The 21,348-nt window shown below is 43.2% G+C and overlaps 2 protein-coding genes across 2 annotated transcripts; both read right to left on the reverse strand.

Moving 5' to 3' along the window:
* Positions 1-10,187: 10,187 nt before the first annotated feature.
* On the reverse strand, positions 10,188-10,673 carry LOC311328590 (spermidine N(1)-acetyltransferase-like; the record flags this gene model as incomplete). The annotated part of the gene is made up of 1 exon (XM_084462537.1): positions 10,188-10,673. One exon carries the CDS (start codon positions 10,671-10,673, stop codon positions 10,188-10,190), a length of 486 nt encoding a protein of 161 aa, XP_084318663.1.
* Positions 10,674-16,668: 5,995 nt separating this feature from the next.
* LOC311328591 (putative glutamine amidotransferase YafJ) lies at positions 16,669-17,421 on the reverse strand (the record flags this gene model as incomplete). The annotated part of the gene is made up of 1 exon (XM_084462538.1): positions 16,669-17,421. One exon carries the CDS (start codon positions 17,419-17,421, stop codon positions 16,669-16,671), a length of 753 nt encoding a protein of 250 aa, XP_084318664.1.
* Positions 17,422-21,348: the final 3,927 nt, after the last annotated feature.

Raw genomic sequence — 21,348 nt, forward strand, 5'->3', positions numbered from 1 at the left:
AGACGAATGAATAAGCAATGGTATTGGCGTAGGATGCGTTCACAAGAGACGGTGTTATGTAGTTATTAGTTTGACGACGTTATATCACCATAAAACCGTCTCTTTTTCGTTACCGTATATATCGAAAACCATGGTGTTTCAGCGGCTGCATTGTCGTATCAAAAGAGCCGTACCAAAATTAATTAGTATCTGATAAACCTACGGCTATGCTGTGGTGACTCGGATAGGTTTTACCGTGGCGACAGTAGCTAATCTGCATGTTTCGACCAAAAAACGTGAAGGAACCTGAATGCGAGTTTATAAGAGTTTAGCCCATACGCGGTGGGATTGTAAGTATCACCTTATCTTTATTCAGAATAGACGGCTTAAGAGTATTTAACGTGAGTTTGATGAGATAAGCCATTGCTTTACATAGGCTTCAGCATTTTTGTACATATGTATGTTACAGGAAAAGAGTGCTGTGAGTACTTTATTGGCTGGCAAAGGCTACGGAGGGCCCATTTGGCACTTTTCAAAAAAACATCACTATGCCTAAAGCCATTAAAATCCAAAGGCTGTAGCCAAAATTGAAGCGTCTAACTAACGTTATTTACGGAATACTCCGGGAGTATCTTGGAAAAATTTTCCATGACCTTGCTAGAATACAAAGTTGCAAGATTTTGTAAAGGTATTTGATGCCAGATTATGTACATATGTGCATTAGTATCCATCCGGAATATCCAGTTTCACAAGTAGTTGGTTACCTGCAGGAAAAGTGCTCAATTGAGATTATGAAGCACTTTAAAGGTAAGCAAAAAAACTTCAATGGTTAGCACTTTTGAGCAATAGGCTACTTTGTCTCGACAGTTTGGCTTGATGAAGAAGTTGTGAAAGCGTATATCCTAGATCAAGAAAAGAATGACTTCAATAGAGATTGGTGCGGCTCTTTTGATACTATTAATGCAGCCGCTAAAACATCAGGAGTTTAGATATATCCGGTAACGAAAAAGAGACGGTTTTATGGTGATATAACGTCGTCAAACCAATAATCACATAACACCGTCTCTTGTGAACGCATCCTGCCCCAATACCATCTATTATTCATTATTCTCCCCAGCTCGTGATCATTTAGACGCTATCATTCAGCACCTTTAACCAACTTTCCAACAAGAGCATGGCACTATATAGAGCTACATCCAGACTGAAGGTAATGAAGTGTTGCGCCTTATCCTCCAAGATGATCTGGATCAGCAGGTCAATTATGAGCCGCAGCAATCGTCGGCAGCAGCGGTGAGCCGATAAATCACGTCAGGAAAAATACCTCCAGACAACCGACCAGTTTGTGTGGTTCTATAGTAATCAGGCGTCGCAGTTACAGCCAGCAGAAGTAATCCATAGTGTTTCCGCTGGATGCTCAGTTAAACCTAAAGACTGACAAGTACTCTGATGGCATGAGGGCAAAAATTGTCAGCGTTGTGATGGATTGCTTTTATGAACGAACGATTAAACGACATCGTGAGGGTTGCCACGGTATGGTTGGAAAACGACAAGCTATGCAACTGGTAGCTGATATGGCTCAAGACTTTGAGGATTTTGACGAATAGCACAAGGTGGTATTTAGCAAATAGAATACCTGCCTATCCTCAGTTTTTACAGTAATGGCTTGGTGATGCGCCCGTAAGGGTTGAGGTAAGCCACACGGGAGAATGCGCAAAAGAGTCAGCAGAAGCTGTAAACCAAGCTCAGTCTAGGAGAGAAGAAAGATCGCAAAAGAATGGCACATATAGCCACTGTTTATACGGTAAAACCCAATTCTCGAATGACAGAATCGGTCATGGGTATGGATCGGAAGAGCGACAACGTTGTTAAATTCTGTCCTCTAGCTAGGAATAAGAGAGTGTGGGCAAGTATGGGAATAGAGGCGTAAGTCGTGATAGAAGAAGCTTTCGAGGAAGCGCTCAGGCTAGATCCTGGGCAGAAACGGCAGTGGGTCATTGTTATTGGGTGTGGTTCTTTTAATACGACCATGCAGCCTCTAAAACATCATGGTTTTCGATATAGCTGGTAACGAAAAAGAGACGATTTTCTGATGATATAACATCGTCAAACCAATAACTACATAACACCGTCTATTGTGAACTCATCCTACGCCAATACCATCGATTATTCATTCTTCTCACCAGTTAGTGATCATTTTGACGCTATCATTTAGCACCTTGAATCCACTATCCAAGAAAAGCATGGGACCATAGGGAGCTATATCAGGACTGAAGGTAACAAAGTGTTTCTCCTTCTCCTCCAAGGGTATCTTGATAAACAGGACAATGATTAGCCACAGCAATCGTCGGTAACGAGTAGCGATGGAGAGTAGAGGAATCACGTTAGAAAAAATACACCCAACAACTGACAGCTTGTTTGATTCTGTCGTAGTTAGGCGTCGCAGTTACAGCCAGCGGAAGTAATCAAGCGTGTTTCCGCTGATTCTCAGTTAAACCTCAATACTGACAAGTATTCTGATGGTATGAGGAAAAAATTGTAAGTGATGTGATGGATTGCTTTTATGATCGAACGATTAAACGACATCGTGAGAATTACCACGGTATGGTTGGAAAACGACAGGCTTGCAACTTGCAGCTGATATGACTCAAAACTTTAAGGCTTTTTATGAACAGCGCAAGGTTGGGATTGAACAAACAGAAGACCTGCAGATCCTCAGTTTTGACGGTAATGGCTTGGTGATGCGCAGGCATGGTTTATGGAAGCAGCTAGGAAGAACGCGCAAAATAGTAAGCAGAAGTTGCAAACTAGGCTAGTAGGTAGAGAAGAAATATCGTAAACGAATGACACAGGTAGCCATCGTTTATTCGGTAAAACCCACTCCTCGAACGGCAGAATCAGTCATGAATATGGATCTGGAAAACGACAACGTTGTTAAATTACGTCCTGCCGCCAAGAATAAGAGAGTAAGGGCCAGTGTAGAAAGAGAGGCGTAAGCCGTGGTAGAAGAAGCTTTCAAAGAATCGCTCCGGCTAGATCCGGAGCAGACATTGCAGTTGGTCATTGTTATTGATTGGCACCATCATTAGCGGAAACTGATTACCTAGATTATGAAAAAGAAGGAAGTTAAGGCAACCATCATCATGTACTTAAATATTTGTGGAAAGCCGGTCACTATTTACACGATAAGGGGAATGTGGCTATTGAAAGCTGGGTGGCAGAACGATTCCTGAAGATACTCAGGGGAGAGTCTGACAAGATGGCCATGGTAATCTGGCAAAGTGCGAGCAAGAAAGGTCTGACAAAACGTGAAGCTATTGATAAGTATGCAGCCGATCTTCAACAAAAACGTCCTAGGCTCTGCCATGATAAGGCGCTGGATACTGGCTATCCGATTGCCAGTGGAGTCATTGAGGAAGCTTGCGTCATTTGATCAATGACGGTATGGATATAACCTAGGCAAAGTGGAGTTTGCAAGGGGCAGAGGTTGTGTTGAAGCTATGCATCACTGGATGCAAGTGGAGATTGGCAGGCGTATTGGAACTTCCATAAGGAATGCTCTTGCCTTCGTAATCATGGAGAACTAATGAATGTGGCGTCGTAGCGATGGAACCACACTCAAATAAATTTACCTCATTCCGTAACGAAACCTGATAAAGTGCCTAAAAACTTCTATATTGTCTACCGAGGACTTTCTCCCATCAATGCTTTTTCAAGCAAGAGATAAACTCCTAGGTTGATTGTGTTTTATCACCTGTCCATGATTATCCTGAGCTGAGCTGAGCTGAGCTGAGCTGAGCTGAGCTGAGCTGAGCGAAGCCAGAAGCTGATCAATCAGGTATTCTGGTATTTTCTTTCCACATAACTGGTAATTCCCTGAGACTGGATATGAACAAGAAAGAACTGGTTGAACAAGTCGCTGAACAAGCAAACCTGCCACGTAGTAAGGCCAAACTGGTTGTCAATGTCTTTATCAAAAGTACACAGGAAACGCTGGCAAGCGGGGATATTGTTCAACTTATTGGTTTTGGCACATTTTCAGTAGCGGATCGCTCTGCTAGAAAGGGCCGAAACCCTCAGACCGGAGAAGAAATCCATATCCCCGCCTGTAAATTACCACAATTCAAACCAGGTAATAAATTTCGGGAAATGATCAAATAGCACTAGAAACGTTTTATATTGTTATGCTGCTTGTCATTAAGGCATGGTAGCTTAGAATGCAAAGCTCCTTAAAGGCGCTTTAAACCGATACATACTTATCATCAAGCCATAGCTCTCATTACATTGAGAATGGCTCTTTTCTTCATCAGGTTCATCCGATGTAATTGGTTGATAATCTCGCCATTAACATCGGAGTCACTTATTGCATCTGTTGCCAGAGTCAGATACTGGTTTCCTCGCCCGGTAGCCAACCACTCAAAAGAAACCTCAAGAATCTCGGCCATTTTTCGGAGGTTGTTCAGACTTGGGCTACTCATACTGGTCTCCCATTGAGCCAGCGCGCTTCTTGATACTCCAATCAAACAGGCTAACGCCTCCTGCGACAACTTCTTATCCTTACGGGAGCACAAAATTCTTGTTGTCAGATTCATCCTTGCATACTCAGGAAAGGTCTGGAAGAACGTACATGATCAATAGGCTTTATTGTGACCCATGAACATTCAATCACTTTTCAGTTAAAAGTGATTCGACCATTTCAGAAAAAGTGTGAGGTGTTTGGTAAGAAAAACTGTGTGATGTGAAAGATAAGATGCAGGCCATGGGTAACCACATGGCCTTGAAAAGGCTAGTTACAGAGAAAACATAAGACCAGCAATAGTAGCACTCATCAAGTTGGACAGAGTCCCTGCTGCTAAGGCTTTAACACCCATTCTGGCAATATCTTGACGACGGTTAGGAGCCATAACTCCAAGGCCCCCTAGCAGGATCGCAATGGAAGACAGGTTAGCAAAGCCACACAGTGCAAAGGTGACTATAATCTGAGTACGCTGAGAAAGTACCTCTACACCAGTAGCTGCTTGAGGATCCAAATAATTCACAAAATTCATATAGGCAACAAACTCATTGACTACCAGCTTTTGCCCAATAAAACTACCTGTAGTGACAATCTCATTCATAGGCACACCAATCAGGAATGCCAGCGGGCTGAACAGATAACCAATAATCATCTCGACACTCAGGTCTGGATAATCAAGAAAACCACCAATCCAACCCACGATCCCGTTTAGCATTGCAATCAGAGAGATGAAGGCTAGCAGCATTGCACCCACATTGGCAGCCAGTTTCATACCAGAAGAAGCACCATAGGCAGCGGCATCAATCAGGTTTGCAGGTTTCTCATTGTCACCTTCGTCATCAACCAACTCAGAATTATCAGGAGTATCAGTTTCTGGCTTGATCATCTTAGCCATTAACAGGCCCCCAGGTGCAGCCATGAAACTTGCCGCGATCAGGTATTTAAGTTCAACACCCATACTGGCATAGCCAGCCAGAACAGAACCTGACACTGAAGCAAGACCCCCAACCATAACGGCGAACAACTCAGAGTTCGTCATACGGCCAATATAAGGTCTTACCACCAATGGCGCCTCAGTCTGGCCAACAAAGATATTAGCTGCCGCAGACATGGATTCTGTACGACTGGTACCTAGTAACTTATGCAGAGCACCACCGAGAACGGTGACCACTTTCTGCATAATGCCAAGATAGTACAGAACAGCAACGAGAGATGAGAAGAAGATGATAATAGGTAGAACGTTTACCGCGAAGATAAAGCCTATGTTTAAATTACCAAGATCACCAAAAATGAAATCTATACCATGGTTAGTGTAACTGATAACGTTACTGACCGTATTGGAGATATTACCAAGAATTTCCTGACCATACGGAACATAAAGAACCAAGGCTCCCAGTATAGCCTGAACGGCAAACGCGCCACCTACCGTTCGCAGGTTAATGGCTTTTCTGTTATCAGATAATAAAAAGGCCATTGCGAACAAAACGGCAACACCAACCAGACTCATAAGTATTTGCATGGAAACAAGTTACCTCAAATTGATGATCAGCTCCGACCGGTTACCAAGTCAGAACTACAGATAAATCAACGGAATTGTATAACCTGATTTACAAAAACAGAACAGCTATCTGACACAACTGTTCAAATTTAGCACAACTTCAGAGCACAACATTGAGATTAAGCCAAATCAAGAGGAGGAAAATAAACTATACGATAGTCGGCAACTATCTATTGAATAATAATTTTGATCGTGCATTCAACAAAACAGCTACTAAACGTTAGTTCTACGAGCTAATCTCCTGCACTACATAGGATTCAGCCTGTTTGTACATATTCATGTTACAGGGAAAGAGTGATTTGAGTACTTCCATTGACAGGCAAAGACTAGAATTAGCCTTTGGGCATTTTTCAAAAACATCATTATGCTTAAATCCCTTAAAATCCAAGGGCTGTAGTCAAAATTGGAGCGGCTAACTCATGTTACTAACAGAAACATACGTTTCAGCCTCTTTAAGCATACAATGATATGTTCGACTTTTTTAGAGACCATAAAAGTTTGTAATCTCTGACGTACCAAGTGTTACAGCGTAAACAATGTACGTTAGCGCAACATAATTAACGTGAGTTAGATGGTGAAATACAATAGAGCCACAGCCACTTGGATATCTTTCGGATACCAAACCAGATATAACGAACTGTGGGCTTACGTGTCTATTGTCAGTGTATTTTGTGATGTGGATGATTTCTACATAACATTGTGAAGCACAATGGCATAGACAATTCATCTGTCATTCCAAAAATCCTCCATTGATATCCACGCTCTTGCTCAGTGAAATAATGACCATCATAATCTATTCCCATCAGAGTGCCTTTCGCAATTTCAAGCATTATTACCAGCGACTGATCATACAAAATAAATAAGATTATTCCCCGAACTTTGTATCCTACAATCGCTTTGTAGAACTCATGGAACAGGCTTTGATACCACTAACTGTTTATATGGAAGGCTAAGTGCATGGGACAACAAATGGGTCTATCATGCATTCATTGAATAGACGCTCACCGTGTCTGTGACAGCCATAGGATCAACAGCTTCAAGGTCTTCAGTGAAGAGGATAAATGGTGTGAAACAGCTACAGGTTGTAAGTTTGATTTGAAGTTACACTTTATTATTAACCATCTTAGAGAAATTCTATTATTTTGCTTGGCAACGGCTAACACCGTTGACCGCAAACCAGTACCAGATCTCATGAAGAGTTAACTGGTTGTACTTATGTGGATAATGGCATGTCTCTGAGAAGTCGGTAGCCTAGTGCAAGAGAAAGGCTTGGACTTGGTAACTAAAGTCAGGAAAATATGGAGCTACAAGAGCTTTAGGCCTTTGATAAAGTGGTGCCGCGGAAACGAGCCGTAATAGAAAGCGTAAATGATCAGTTGAAGAATATCCAGCAGATCAAACATACTTGACATCGTCCACCATAGAACTTTACAGTACACTTGATGGCAGGATTGATTGCTTACGTACGGCAGCCAGAAAGCCTAGCATTAGATGTTTCAGTGCTCACAGAAGGTGGGCCATGGGCGCTATGAGCGTTGAGTTCACGTTAAATAACGGGAGTTCGGCAAGATAAGTCCTTGCGCTACATAGGCTTGATCCTTTTTGTACATATTCATGTTACAAGAAAGAGTGATTTGAGTACTTTGGTGGCTGACCAAGGCTCAGAACTGTCTTTACCAACACTAATCATGGAGATACCGACTCGTCAAAAAAACCAAGATTTGGATGATCGTCCATTGTCTTTCCTTCAAGCTAACCACATGTCGCTCTTGATTATTGATCGTTAGCTCATTAATCCCATGAAACAAAATAATACCCATCTGTGGTGTGGTTCTGGCATGGCTTTTTCTTCTTATTTGGAAAGAATCGGCTTTGTTTTTTCAGTTCATGTCTTGTTATTCTGTGCTGTACAGTGGCATAGACCATCGGATGTAGTGTCCTTATTATCAGTCTCTTACAATATGAAATGAGCCTGAAGGGTAGCCTTATTCCCAACATTAAATGAGCCTGTAATTTATGATCTGTCGTACATGATTACTGGATGAAAATCAAAAAAAACCGCACCCGAAGGCATTCAGCCGCCGGTATGATGCTTTGAAGACATTGTCTCTCTGGCAAACGCAATGTGAATACTGTTAAAGCTCAGATCCATAGGTTATCAGCAAGCTCTGCTATGGAAAAATGCCGCCCATCAACTGATAGTTAACCTGACCATATTTAATACCATGTACAAGCAAGCATGCTTTGTAGCATGCGAGAAGTGCGAGGATGCACAGACTTTACCGGTTGCTTGATTATGGGCACGAATGACCTGAATCAGGACGATCTGAATGCAGATGAATTATTGTCTGCCTATAAGGCGCAGCAACATATTGAAATAGGATTTCTATTTCTAAAGAGCCAAGATTTCTTAGTGTCGGCCATTTACCTTAAAAAGACTGAACGCATTGAAGCGTTGCTGATGGTAATGACACTCTGTTTGATGGTTTACACTGCTTTACAGCACGGAATAATATATGAGCTAACAACCGTGAGTTCGACTAGATAAGCCCTTGCGCGCATATGTTTCAGCCTTTTTGGACATATTCATGTTACAGGAAGAGAGTTATTTGAGTACTTTATGGGCTGGCAAAGGCTAAGAAGTAGCCATTGGGAACTTCTCAAAAAACATCGCTATGCCTAAAGTCCTTAAAACCAAAGTGATGTAGCTAAAATTGAAGCACCTAACTCACGTTTAAAAGACAAAGTCTATACTTTCTAAATCAGAAGAAAAAGCCCTGTCAGAACCACACCTCCAGATGGGTATTATTATGTTTTCAGGGAATTAATTAGTTAACGCTCAATAATCAAGAGCTACATGTTGTTGGCTTGAAGGAAAGCCAATGGACAATTATCAGAATTTTAGGTGTTTTTTACAAATCGGTATATATCCGATAGGGGTGGTGAAAGACCGTTCTATAGTGATGGTTACAGTAATACTGTGAGCCAACCAAGGAGATGGTCATTAGGTAATGGTGTGGCATGATAGAAGATGGTTCCATCTGGTGATACTGGTATGGTCGATTACCTAATTTAGCCATAATTATTCCTGATTATCACTGTTCATCAGTCACCTGAAGAAGCCTTGCTGCCATGTGGCAAGTTCGTGCAGCCATGTAACCAAGCCTTTTGATACCATTGTTTTCAAATCAAAGCGCCGGTTGAATCGATAGCAATATTCAGCAAGGTATGTTGGCAGATACTTCTGGTTAATATTGTGGTAACTGCCTTTCAGATAATTTTTGACGTTCCAGATCATGGTGTTGACCAACATAAACAACTCATTAACCATCGATTCGTGACCACCACCTGCCACCACTGCTGTATGTGGGTGTCCGGCGTCGGCTATTTCTGTGAATGCACCGAGGCCACCATTGACAACACTGTAGGTATGATTACCGAGATGCTTGTTCGCTCAGAGTTACAGCTCCTTTCCCTAGGAACTGGTGACCATGCTGGAACGTATATACAGCTGGTAGTTTTCCTTGTCGGTTCGCACGGTGGCAACAAATGGGTGTTTGTGTTAAGAACCTCTCCCACGTTTGCCTCCATGTTTTTCACCACCCCAGTAGGAATCATCCATCTAAATATGTCCCTGCATAGGACGACTGTCATCACGTTCTTTCACTACCTGCATAAGCTTGTGCTTCAAGCGTCAAACAGCATTATAAGAGATTCCCAGCTGTCTTTAATGGTTGATATGCCATTCTTGGTCTGAGTCACTAAAAACATACCTAGAACTAGTCGTAAAGGGCAATTTGCTAGCTTCCAGAATGGTGCCACTGTCAATGATGTCTGGAGACGGCCGCGATTGCACTGGTAGAGCTCACGGGGTTTTAGAGTGCAATACTCACGACAACAACACAGAGGACATTCACACCAATTCTGCCACCGGCACATGCCTTTCTGAAACTGAATTTTGTTCTTGGCCATGATGCACCTTCTACTTCGTGGAAAAACTGTGTCGTAAGTTTAGAGGAGAAGGAGCTTAGATCTGATGATAATCAAGTAATTGTCTTTATTTATCACATTATACGGTGATAGTTGCATGTGTGACTACTGTTTTCTACGTAGTAACATCGGACACAATGCACGACGTTATGGGTGTGCCGGTGGTGCAGCATTAGCCTGTTTGGTTTTATTCAAATAGTCCTGTTGAAGAATGTACATTCTTAATACATCGCAGTAATGACCATTGGTGAAATATTCCTGAATCATACGACCTTCGTCAATAAAGCCGGTCTGCTCGTAGAGATGAATAGCTTTTTCATTTTCAACGGAGACCACCAGATAAACTTTGTTCAGGTTCAGTATGGTAAAGGCATAGTCCAGAGCGGACTTGATCAAGTCCCTGCTATGGCCTTTGCCCTGATAACTAGGTGCAATAATTATCTGAAACTCTGCCTTACGATGGACGTAGTCGATTTCAATCAACTCAACCAGACCAATAGACTCAGCTTCATCGCTTTCTGTAGCTGTATGCTCCACAACAAACCGTCGCTCGGTGTTGTCATGGATGTGTTTGCCATAGAGGTCTTCCAGCTCATCGAAAGACTCGTAAGGCTCTTCAAACCAGTGGGACATTATGTTGCGGTTATTATTGAGAGAGTGTACAAAACGTAGGTCTTTCTTTTCCAGCGCTCTCAAACGAATACTGCTTTTCATTCGGTAATCTCGTTAGCCAGAGACTGACTCTGTACAAAAATAGGTGTTTAAAATGCCAGTGTGAGGTGTGGCGAAAGAATCGGTATGTTACGTGAATGTATGGGCAAATAACTATCTAATTGTTTAGGTATTTATTGATTATACGAGATGTTAGACTTTATTTAGAGCCCATGGAAGTTTAAAATCCATGACTTCAAGTTGGTACATCGTAAATAGTGTAACGTTAGTTCGGTGGTGAAAGACAGGTGATCCACAGCCACTTAGCTATCTTTCGGATACCCCCGCAGAAGTAACGAACTAGAGGATCCAGTGTCTCTTGTCAATGTATTATGTGATGTGGATGATTTCTGTATAATATTGTGAATCACAATGGCATAGACAACTCAGCTGTTATTCAAAAAATCTTATAGTGATATTCAGGCTCTCGGTTAGTGAAATAATGACCATCATCACTATTACCAGAGACTTATCACACAACATAAATCAGACTATTTCAAGAACTTGGTATCCTACAATCGCTTTGTAGAATTAATGAAACAGGCTTGGATGCCACTGATTGTTTATCTAAAGTATCAGTGTATGTGGCAACCAACGGGCCTGCCATTCATTGAATCGATACCAATCGTTGTCCGTGCGAACCATAGGATCAACAGCCACAAGGTCCTAGTTAAGAGGCTAAATGGGGGAAAACGTCTACAGGGTGAAAGTTGGGTTTTAAGTTACAGTTTATCATTAACCAGCTTGGAGAAATTCTATCATTTTGGCCGACCACGGCTAGCACAGTGACCGTAAACTAGTACCATATCTACTCGAAGAGTTAACAGGTTGGATGTCTGGAGATAAAGGCTATGCCTCTGAGAAGTTGGTAGCTTAGTTGCAGGAGAAAGGCCTAGACCTAGCAACGAAAGTCAAGAAAAATATGAAGCCAACAGAGCTGAAGGTCTTTGATAAAGTGATGTTACGGAAACGGGCAGTAATAGAAAGCGTAAATGATCAGTTGAAGAATATTTTGCAGATATAACATACTCGACAGAGTTCACCATTTAACTTTTGTGATGGTTCTTTTTATACGACAATGCAGTCTCTAAAACATTGTGGTTTTCGATATATTTAGTAACGAAAAAGAGATAGTTTTATGGTGATATAATGTCGTCAACCAAATAACTACATAATACCGGCTATTGTAAATGCATCCTGCGCCAATACCATCTATTATTCATTCTGCTCACCATCTCGTGATCATTCAGTGTCTTTTATCCACTATACAACAATAGCATGGCATCATATAGAGCTATATCAGGACTTAAGGTAACGAAGTGTTGCGCCTTCTCCTCCAAGGGTATCTGTATAAACAGGCCGATGATGAGCCGCCGCAATCGGAGGTAAAAAGTAGCACCTGAGAGCAGAGGAATAACATCAGGAAAAATACCTCCAGACAACTGGCCAGCTTGTTTGGTTCTGTTGTAGTCAAGCGTCGCAGTTACAATCAGCGTAAGCAATTCACATGTTTCCGCTGGATGCACAGTTAAACCTCAATACTGACAAATACTCTGATGGCATGAGGGGGAAAATTGTCAGTGATATGCTGGATAGATCTTACGATTAAACGACATCGAGAGAGTTGCCTAAGTATGGTTGGAAAACTAGGTTATGCAACTGGTAGCAGACACGGCTCAAGACTTTGAGGTTTTTTACGAACAGCGCAAGGTCGTGATCGAGCAAACAGAAGACCTGCAGATCCTCAGTTTTACCTGTAAGGGCTAGGTGATGCGGCCAAAAATGGTTTAGGTAAGCAACTAGGAAGAACGCGCAAAAGAGTTAGTAGAAATTGCAAACCAAACGCAGTCCGGAAGAAAAAAAAGATCGCAAACGAACAGCGAAAGTATCCGGCGTTTATACGGTAAAACCCAATCCTAGGACAGCAGAATCGGTCATGGATATGGATCGGAAGAGCGACAACGTTGTTAAATTCCGTCCTCAGCTAGAAATAAGAGAGTGTTGGCTAGGATGGCAAGAGAGGCTAAAGCCGTGATAGAAGCAGATTTTGAGGAAGCGTTCAGGCAAGATCCGTAGCAGCACCGGCAGTGGGTCATTGTTATTGATGGGCACCCTCATCAGCGGAAACTGATTACTTTGGTTATGAAAAAGAAGGAAGTTAAGGCAACCATCATCATGGACTTTATACATGTACGTGGATATCTGTGGAAAACCAGTAACTGCTTACACTACAAGGGGATGAGGCTATTGAAAGCTGGGTGGCAGGACGGTCCATGAAGATACTCAGGTGGAGTCTAACAAGGTGACCAGAGGAATCCGGCAAAGTGCGAACAAGAGAGGTCTGACAAAACGTTAGCCATTGATCAGTGTGTAGGTTGTCTTCAAAAACACTGTCCTAGGCTCTGCTATGACAAGGCACTGGATGCTGGCTAGCCGAGTGCCAGTGTAGTCATTGAGGGAGTTTGGCGCCATTTGATTAATAACCGTATGGATCCAACCTAGGCAAAGTGGAGTTTGCAATGGACAGAGGCTGTGTTGAAGCTACGCTCACTTTATTCAAGTGGAGATTGGCAGGCGTCTTGGAACTTCCATAAGAAATGCTCTCGCCTTGTAATTATGGAGAACTAATGAATGTGTCGTCGTAGCAAGGGAACTATACCCAAGTTCATGATGATGGTTGTCTTAACTCCATTCTTTTTCATAACCAAAGTAATCAGTTCCAGCTTATTATGGTACCCATTAATAACAATGACCATCTGTCGTTTCTGCTCCGGATCTAGCCTGAGAGCTTCCTAGAAAGCTGCTTCTATCACGGCTTGAGCCTCTCTTGCCATACTGGCCAACACTCTCTTATTCTTGGCAGGAGGATGGAATTTAACAACGTTGTTGCTCTTCCGATCCATATCCATGACCTATTCTGCTGTTCGAGGATTGGGTTTTACCAGATATGTATAAACGGTGGCTACCGGTTCCATTCGTGTGCGATCTTTCCCCTCTCCCGGCCTGAGCTTGGTTTGCAGTTTCTGCTGACTCTTTTGCACGTTCTTCCGTGTTGCTTCCCTCAACCCTTCCGGGCGCATCACTAGGCCATTACCGTCATAACTGAGGATCTGCAGGTCTTCTGTTTGCTCAATCACCACCTTGCTCTGTTAGTAAAAAGCCTCAAAGTCTTGAGCCGTATCCGCTACCAGTTGTATAGCCTGTCGTTTTCCAACCATACCGTGGCAACTTTCACGATATCGTTTAATCATAAGATCTATCCATCCATCGCGACAATTTTCCCCCTCATGCCAGCAGAGTACTGGCAAGTATTGAGGTTTAACTGAGCATCCAGCGGAAACATGTGCATTGCTTACGCTGACTGTAACTGCGACGCTTGACTACGACAGAACCAAACAAGTTGGTCAGTTGTCTGGAGGTATTGGTTTCTACGTAATTTCTCTGCTCACCGTTGCTACCAGTTGCCGACGATTGCTGCGGCTTATCATTGGCCTGCTTATCCTGATACCTTTGTAGGAGAAGGCGCAACACTTCTTTACCTTCAGCCTAGATATAGCTATTTAATGTGAGTTCGACGAGATAATCCCTTGCTCTACATAGGCTTCAGCCTGTTTGTACATATTCATGTTACAGGGAAAGAGTGATCTGAGTACTTTATTGGCTGCCAAAGGCTCCTTCGGAGCCTCTGGCACTTTTCAAAAAGCATAACTACGCCTACAGCCCTTAAAATACAAAGGGTGTAGCCAAAATTTAAGCGTCTAACTCACGTTAATTATGCTTAATCTGGGAGCTAGCTATGTGTAAGTTGTGCATTATTCTCGGTTTTCCATAGTTTGGCCATATGGTGTATTAGTTGAAGCCCTTAACAATCAGGGAATGTTTTACTTTACGTGGGAGTAAGAAAAGTCGAACATCGTGTACCATACAACCAATGGCTACTAAAAGTGGTCACCATCAAAATTAATCGGCTGGATCGTATAGCTGGATAATGCTCGAAAAGTCCTGAGTGCTTCCATAGCGCATCTAATGCATTTAAGTGTGGTACCCTTGCTACGGAGCCATATTCATTAGTTTTCCATGATTACGCAGGCAAGAGTATTCCTTATGGAAGTTCCGATACACCTGCCAATCTCCACTTGAATCCAGTGAGTGTAGCTTCAACCAGCTGCTGCCACTTGCAAACTACACGTTGCCCAAGCTAGATCCATCCGGTCATTGATCAAATGGCAGCAAGCTCCCTCAATGACTATACGGGCAATCTGATAGCCAGCACCCAGAGCCTTGTCATAGCAGAGCTTGGGACGGTTTTTTTTGAAGATAGTCTGCACACTTATCAATGGCTAACGTTTTGTCAGACCTCTCTTGCTAGCACTTTGCCGGATTTCTCGGGCCACCTTGTCAGACTTCCACATGAGTATCTTCAGGGACCATTCTGCCACCCAGCTTCCAATAGCCTCATCCCCCCTTGTCGTGTATGCAGTGACCGGCTTTTCACAGATATTCAAATACATTGATAAAGTTCATGATGATGGTTGCCTCGACTCCCTTCTTTTTCGTAATCATGGCAATCAGTGTTTGCTGATGATGGTGCCCATCAATCACAATGACCAACTGCCGTTTCTGCTACGAATCTTGCCTAAGCGCTTCCTCGAAAGCTTTTTCTATCACAGTTTCCGCCTCTCTTTCTACACTGCCTACACTCTTTTATTTCTCGCGGAAGGACGTAATTTAACAATGTTGTCACTCTACCGATCCATATCCATGATCAATTCTGCCGTTCGAGGACTTGGTTTTACCGTATATATCAACGGTGGCTACATGTGCTATTCGTTTGCGATCTTTCTCCTCTTCTGGACTGAGCTTGGTTTGCAGTTTCTACTGACTCCTTTGCGCGTTCTTCCATGTTGCTTCCATAAACCATTCTTGGCTCGTCACTAGGCCCTTACCGTCAAAACTGAGTATCTGCAGGTCTTCTGTTGGCCCAATCACAACCTTCGCTGTTCGTAAAAAGCTAAAAGTACTGAGTCGTATCCTCTACCAGTTGCATAGCATGTTGTTTCCCAATCATACAGGGCAACTCTCACGATGTCGTTTAATCGTTCTATCATAAGAGCGATCCATAACATCGCTGACAATTTTCCCCCCTCGTGCCATCAGAGACTTGTACATATTAAGGTGGGGTGCGGCTGCATTGTCGTATCAAAAAAGCCGCACCAAAAGACGATCTGGCTGATATGGGCAAACATGTTAGTTGGAAGAAGATTGTCGTTTGATGGATGAAGAAAACCTAGCCTACAAAACCAAGAGGAAGTTTAAAGCATCTACAAATTCCTGCCATAACAAACCAGTGGCAGAAATGTGTTAGATCGATATTGTCAGCGGCACAGTCCAAGCAGGCGTATGCTGGCGACATACATATGTGCCAACTCGTGATGCCTGACTGTACCTGTGTGTCGTTATCGGCGTGTGCTCTATGGGCGTTATTGGTTGGTCTATGAGCGATCGAATGACAGCAACGCTGGTCACTGACTTGTTGGAAATGGCGATGTGAAAGAGCAGCCACAGAAAGGTTTTTGGTTACAGTGATCTGGGTCGTCAATATGTCTATGATCGCTATCAGCAGTTGCTTAACGACAATAGCTATATATGCAGCATTAGTCGCAAAGAGAATTGCTGTGATAATGCTGTAGCCGAGAGCTTCTTTCATACACTGAAGACAGAACTGACTCATCATGAGGACTTCCTGACGAGGGAAGAGGCACAACAGGCAATTTTGGAATATACAGAAGCGTTTTATAATCGACAGAGAAAGCACTCGACTAATGGCTACTTGGCAGCGTTCGTGTATGAACAGAAACTTGCTAGGACAGCGTAAAAAAGTGTCTTGAAAATCCTTGCATATCAGTTTTTGATTCAATCAACGTTGGCACAACTCGCCATTGTTAAAAACGACCATCTCACCAAGTTGGATAGGGTGCCATGTTTCATCAATGGTTAAAGGATCAGTTGCAACGACCGTAACAACGTCGTTTTCTGTGGTTTCCTTGGCAAAATCTATAGTGATATCTGCATCTTTCAGGCTGGCCTGATCAAAGGGGGCTCTTCTGGTAATCCAGTTTAACCGTGTGCTGCAGTAACAAAACAAGTAACGTGAGTCGGTCAACAACATATTTAATACACCAAGTTCCCTGAGTTGACCACAGAGTTTCTGAATAAACCTCTGGATCGTAGTTGTTCGCTTGGGTGGTCTGGCGAAGCGCTCCCGGATATGATCCATAATCCAGCAAAAGGCATGCTCACTGTCCGTAGTACCCACTGGCAGGTAGTGCTTCAATGGAAACTTCTTAATGCCTTTCAACTGACCGTTATGGGCAAAGGTCCAGTATTTCCCCCAAAGCTCTCTGGTAAATGGGTGGGTGTTTTCCAAGGCGATTCTACCAGCATTGGCCTGGCGAATATGGCTGACGACAATGTTACTTTTGATGGGGTAGCTACAAACCAAGTTGGCAATTTCCGAATCGCAGCTGGGGGCGGGGTCACGAAATTCCCGTAACCCTTTCCCCTCATAAAAGGCAATGCCCCAGCCATCGCTATGGGGGCCTGTTTTTCCGCCACGCTGCATCAGGCCGCTAAGGCTGAAAACAATGTCCGTTGGTGTATTGGCACTCATTCCGAGAAGTTCACACATGAGCTTAAAAGCCGTCGTTAGGTTGCATGTTGTTTGATGAAAAATACATCGCTTCACTCTTTTTATAGAAGAAGGTGTGGTAGAGTACTTTCATTATTGCTACGGTATTTTTAATAAGGTTACCCTTTTCTTTGACGTTGATAGCGATCGTTCCCCCCCCCCCTGCTGTGATTTCCCCCCCCCGTTACTGACTTTAGCTTTTACGTTGCTAACTGGTAGTAATAGTCCAATGATAACAGCAAACCCGGCTGTTATAGCAACTGCCTGTCCACTGCGCCACATGGCATCAACGCCTAGGCTTAAGCCATCGTATAAGCTGACCAAAAACGCAGGGCTAAGGAAATGCTGTTCTGGGTAAATTGTTCCTGGCAGGAAAAAAAGAACAGCAAAAGTCATCATCACCGGGCGTTTAAGTCTCGGATGCCACTTACGGATGATAAACCAAAGGCTTAGCAGACAGCCGACTGCGCCTGTCAGGTAAACAGCCCAGCCCAACAGATATTGCGTTTCCGTCATAGATTCTCCAACAACCACCCTATGATGAATGGCAGAAATAGAATGTCTCTTTCCCCTTCATTGATGAGGCTTTATTGCTCTGCATGTGAGAAGGCGTACATGGATTGCAGACTAAAATGGCGCTCTGGACTATATTAAACAATCTTCAGAGGTGCATTTTGCATTAATTTGGTAGCAGATGAAAACAGCCTTTAACTATAACAATGGTTGTTCATACACATCATGGCATATCTGGAGAAGCCATGTTAGTTAAGCGGCCATAGCAATGAGCAATAAAAACAGCTCAGGCAGCCAAGCTGCGCCGTTCTTCCGGTAAATACATTGATTTGCCGGGAGATCATGGAATAGTTTGATACCAATATGGAAAAGGCAAGATCACAATGTTTTTAAGTGCTGGGTAGTTTTCAGGACTGACTGGTTTTGACAACAGCTGCGGACCAGCTGGATTGGTTGCACTTGCTATGCCAGTTATAAAGCGTGTAATGTCGTTTGCCTTTCCAGTGCACTGGCTTGATACCAGCAGGACTGGACGGTTTTAGTTATAGCCAGAGAAAACCGACATCTGATGCCAATTTACTGAGCAGCCTTGGAGCAAGTGTAAGCCTTGTAACCTACATATCGACTCTTGTCTGGGCTGGTTTGATTACCGGAATTGATGCATCTGCAGAGGCTGTTGGTGTTCTTTCAACCAAACCGTTTGTCAATACCACTACCCGAGAGTTGTGGTAGCTGAAAATGTTTGCCTTGGTGATTGTTTTTGTTTGTCCATTTTTCGAATTCAGGCTAGGTGCCCGTTAGTGGTTGAATGCACTAAACCTATACTGTTTCCTGAGTTGTAGGGGTTATCTTATGTAACCTGAACCTTTGTTAGAAATTTGTTGATTACATTTTGGTGTGGTTCCCTTGCTACGACGCCCATTCATTAGTCCTCCATGATTACTAAGGTGAGAGCATTCCTTATGGAAGTTCCAATACGCCTGCCAATTTTCACTTAAATCCAGTGATCGTAGCTTCAACACAACCTCTGCCCCTTGCAAACTCCACTTTGGTCCGGTTAGATCCATAAGGTCATTGATCAAACGGCGGCAAGCTCCCTAAATGACTCCACTGGCAATGGGATAGCCAGCATCAAGCGCCTTGTCATAGCAGAGCCTTGGGCGGTTTTTTTGAATATAGTCTGCACATTTATCAATGCATCCACGTTTTGTCAGACCTATCCTGCGCGCACTTTGCCGGATTCCCAAGGCCACCTTGTTAGACTTTCCACTGGGTATCTTCAGGAACCGTTCTGCCACCCAGCTCTCAATAGCTTAATCCCCCTTGTCGTGTGAGCAGTGACTGGCTTGCCACAGATTATTCAAGTACATGGATAAAGTTCATAATGATGGTTGCTTTAACTTCCTTCTTGTTCATAATCCCGCTCATGAGTTACCGCTCATGAGTGTGCCCATTCATAACAATGGGTGCGGCTGCATTGTTGTATCAAAAGAGCCGCACCCAATAACAATACCAACTGCCGTTTCTGCTCTTGATCTTGCCTGAGCACTTCCTCGAAAGCTTCTTCTATCATGGTTTTTGCATCTTTTTCTACACGGACACACTCTCTCATTCCTAGCGTGAGTGCGGAATTTCACACCGTTATGCTCTTCGGATTCATATTCATTACCGATGCTGCCGTTCGAGGATTTGGTTTTACCATATAGAACGGTGGCTACCTGTGCCATTCGTTTGCGATCTTTGTTCTCTTCTGGGCTGAGCCTAGTTTGCAGCTTCTGCTGACTCTTTTGCGAGTTCTTCCGTGTTGCTTCCATCAACCATTCCTAGCGCATCACCAGCACTTACCATCAAAACTTATGATCTGCAGGTCTTTTGTTTGCTCAATCACACCATTGCGCGGTTCGTAAAAAGCCTCAAAGTATTGAGTCATATCCGCTACAAGTTGCATAGCCTGTCGTTTTCCAACCGTACTTGGACAACATCTTGAGATGTTGTTTAATCGTTCAATCATAAGAGCGATCCATAACATCGCTGACAATTTTTCCCCTCATGCCATCAGAGTATTTGTCAGTATTGAGGTTTAACTGATGAGCATACAGCGGAAATACGCTGGATTACTTGCGCTGGCTGTAACTGCGACGCCTGACTACGACAGAACCAAATCAGCGGGTCAGTTGTCTGAAGGTATTTTCCCTGACGTAATTTTGCTGCTACCGTCGCTACCTGTCACCTACGCTTGTTGCGGCTCATAATTGGCCAGCTTATCCAGATACCCTTGGAGGAGAAGGCGTAACACTTCGTTGACTTCAGTCTGGATATAGCTCTATATGGTGCCATGCTCTTGTGGGAGAGTGGATTGAATATTCTGAATGATAGCGTCCAAATGATCACGAGCTGGTGAGAAGAATGAATAATAGATGGCATTGGCGCAGGATACGTGCCCAAGAGACGTTGTTATGTAGTTATTGGTTTGGCGATGTTATGGTACCATAAAACCGTCTCTTTTTCGTTACCGGATATATCGAAAACCATGATGTTTTAGCGGCTGCATTGTCGTATCAAAAGAGCCGCATCCAAGGTATTTAATGTGAGTTCTATGCTTCAATTTTGGCTACATCCTTTGGATTTTAAGGGCTTTAGTCATAGTGATGTTTTTTGAAAAGTGCCCAATGGCTCACTCGTAGCCTTTGCCAGACCATAAAGTACTCAAATCACTCTTTTTCTGTAACATGAATATGGACAAAAATGCTGAAGCCTATGTAGAGCAGTGGATTATCTCGTAGAACCCACGTTATTTTCCATATCCAGTATGTAAATTCTTGCCTTAGCCACTTGCAACGCTGGATAGGTGGTGTATTTAACGGAGTTGCAACAGAGTACCTGCCACATTATCTGGCATGTGGGAGAGATATGATAGGAGCTATAAAGCTAACTGGCGTGGGTTTGATTAAGAGAATAACTGAACCTCGTTGTCACCAACCAGTAAAAGGAGCGTAGCCTCGCATTCACCTGTAGTTTACGACTCTAATCACTTCTGTGGTGTGAGTACGGGAAGTCGCATCGCTTTACCTGAAAGTTGAACATAAATCATCTGAGCAGCTAGATTATGCAAAAGCTTCCGATTTTATAATGATGCTTACAGCGGAACACTTTAACTTTGACCTTATAGCGTATTATTTTGCAATGGCAACCTTGAACTGGTTTATTGATCTAAAATGCCTGCTGGCTTCAGCTGTGCTTGTGGTGGTTATTATTTATAGGTGAGAGTTCCATTCCAAGGTTTTCAAAGTTCCGGACGGTTACAATCTTCCTGACGATTTTCCTGATTTTTTGCCTCAATTTCATGCTTTGTGTTTTGGAGGCTTGAAATTCAATTCTCTGCCCATATCTCCGTAG

This window comes from Borostomias antarcticus (genome assembly GCF_949987555.1).
Source record: "Borostomias antarcticus genome assembly, contig: scaffold_159, whole genome shotgun sequence".
Taxonomy (NCBI): Eukaryota; Metazoa; Chordata; class Actinopteri; order Stomiiformes; family Stomiidae; genus Borostomias; species Borostomias antarcticus.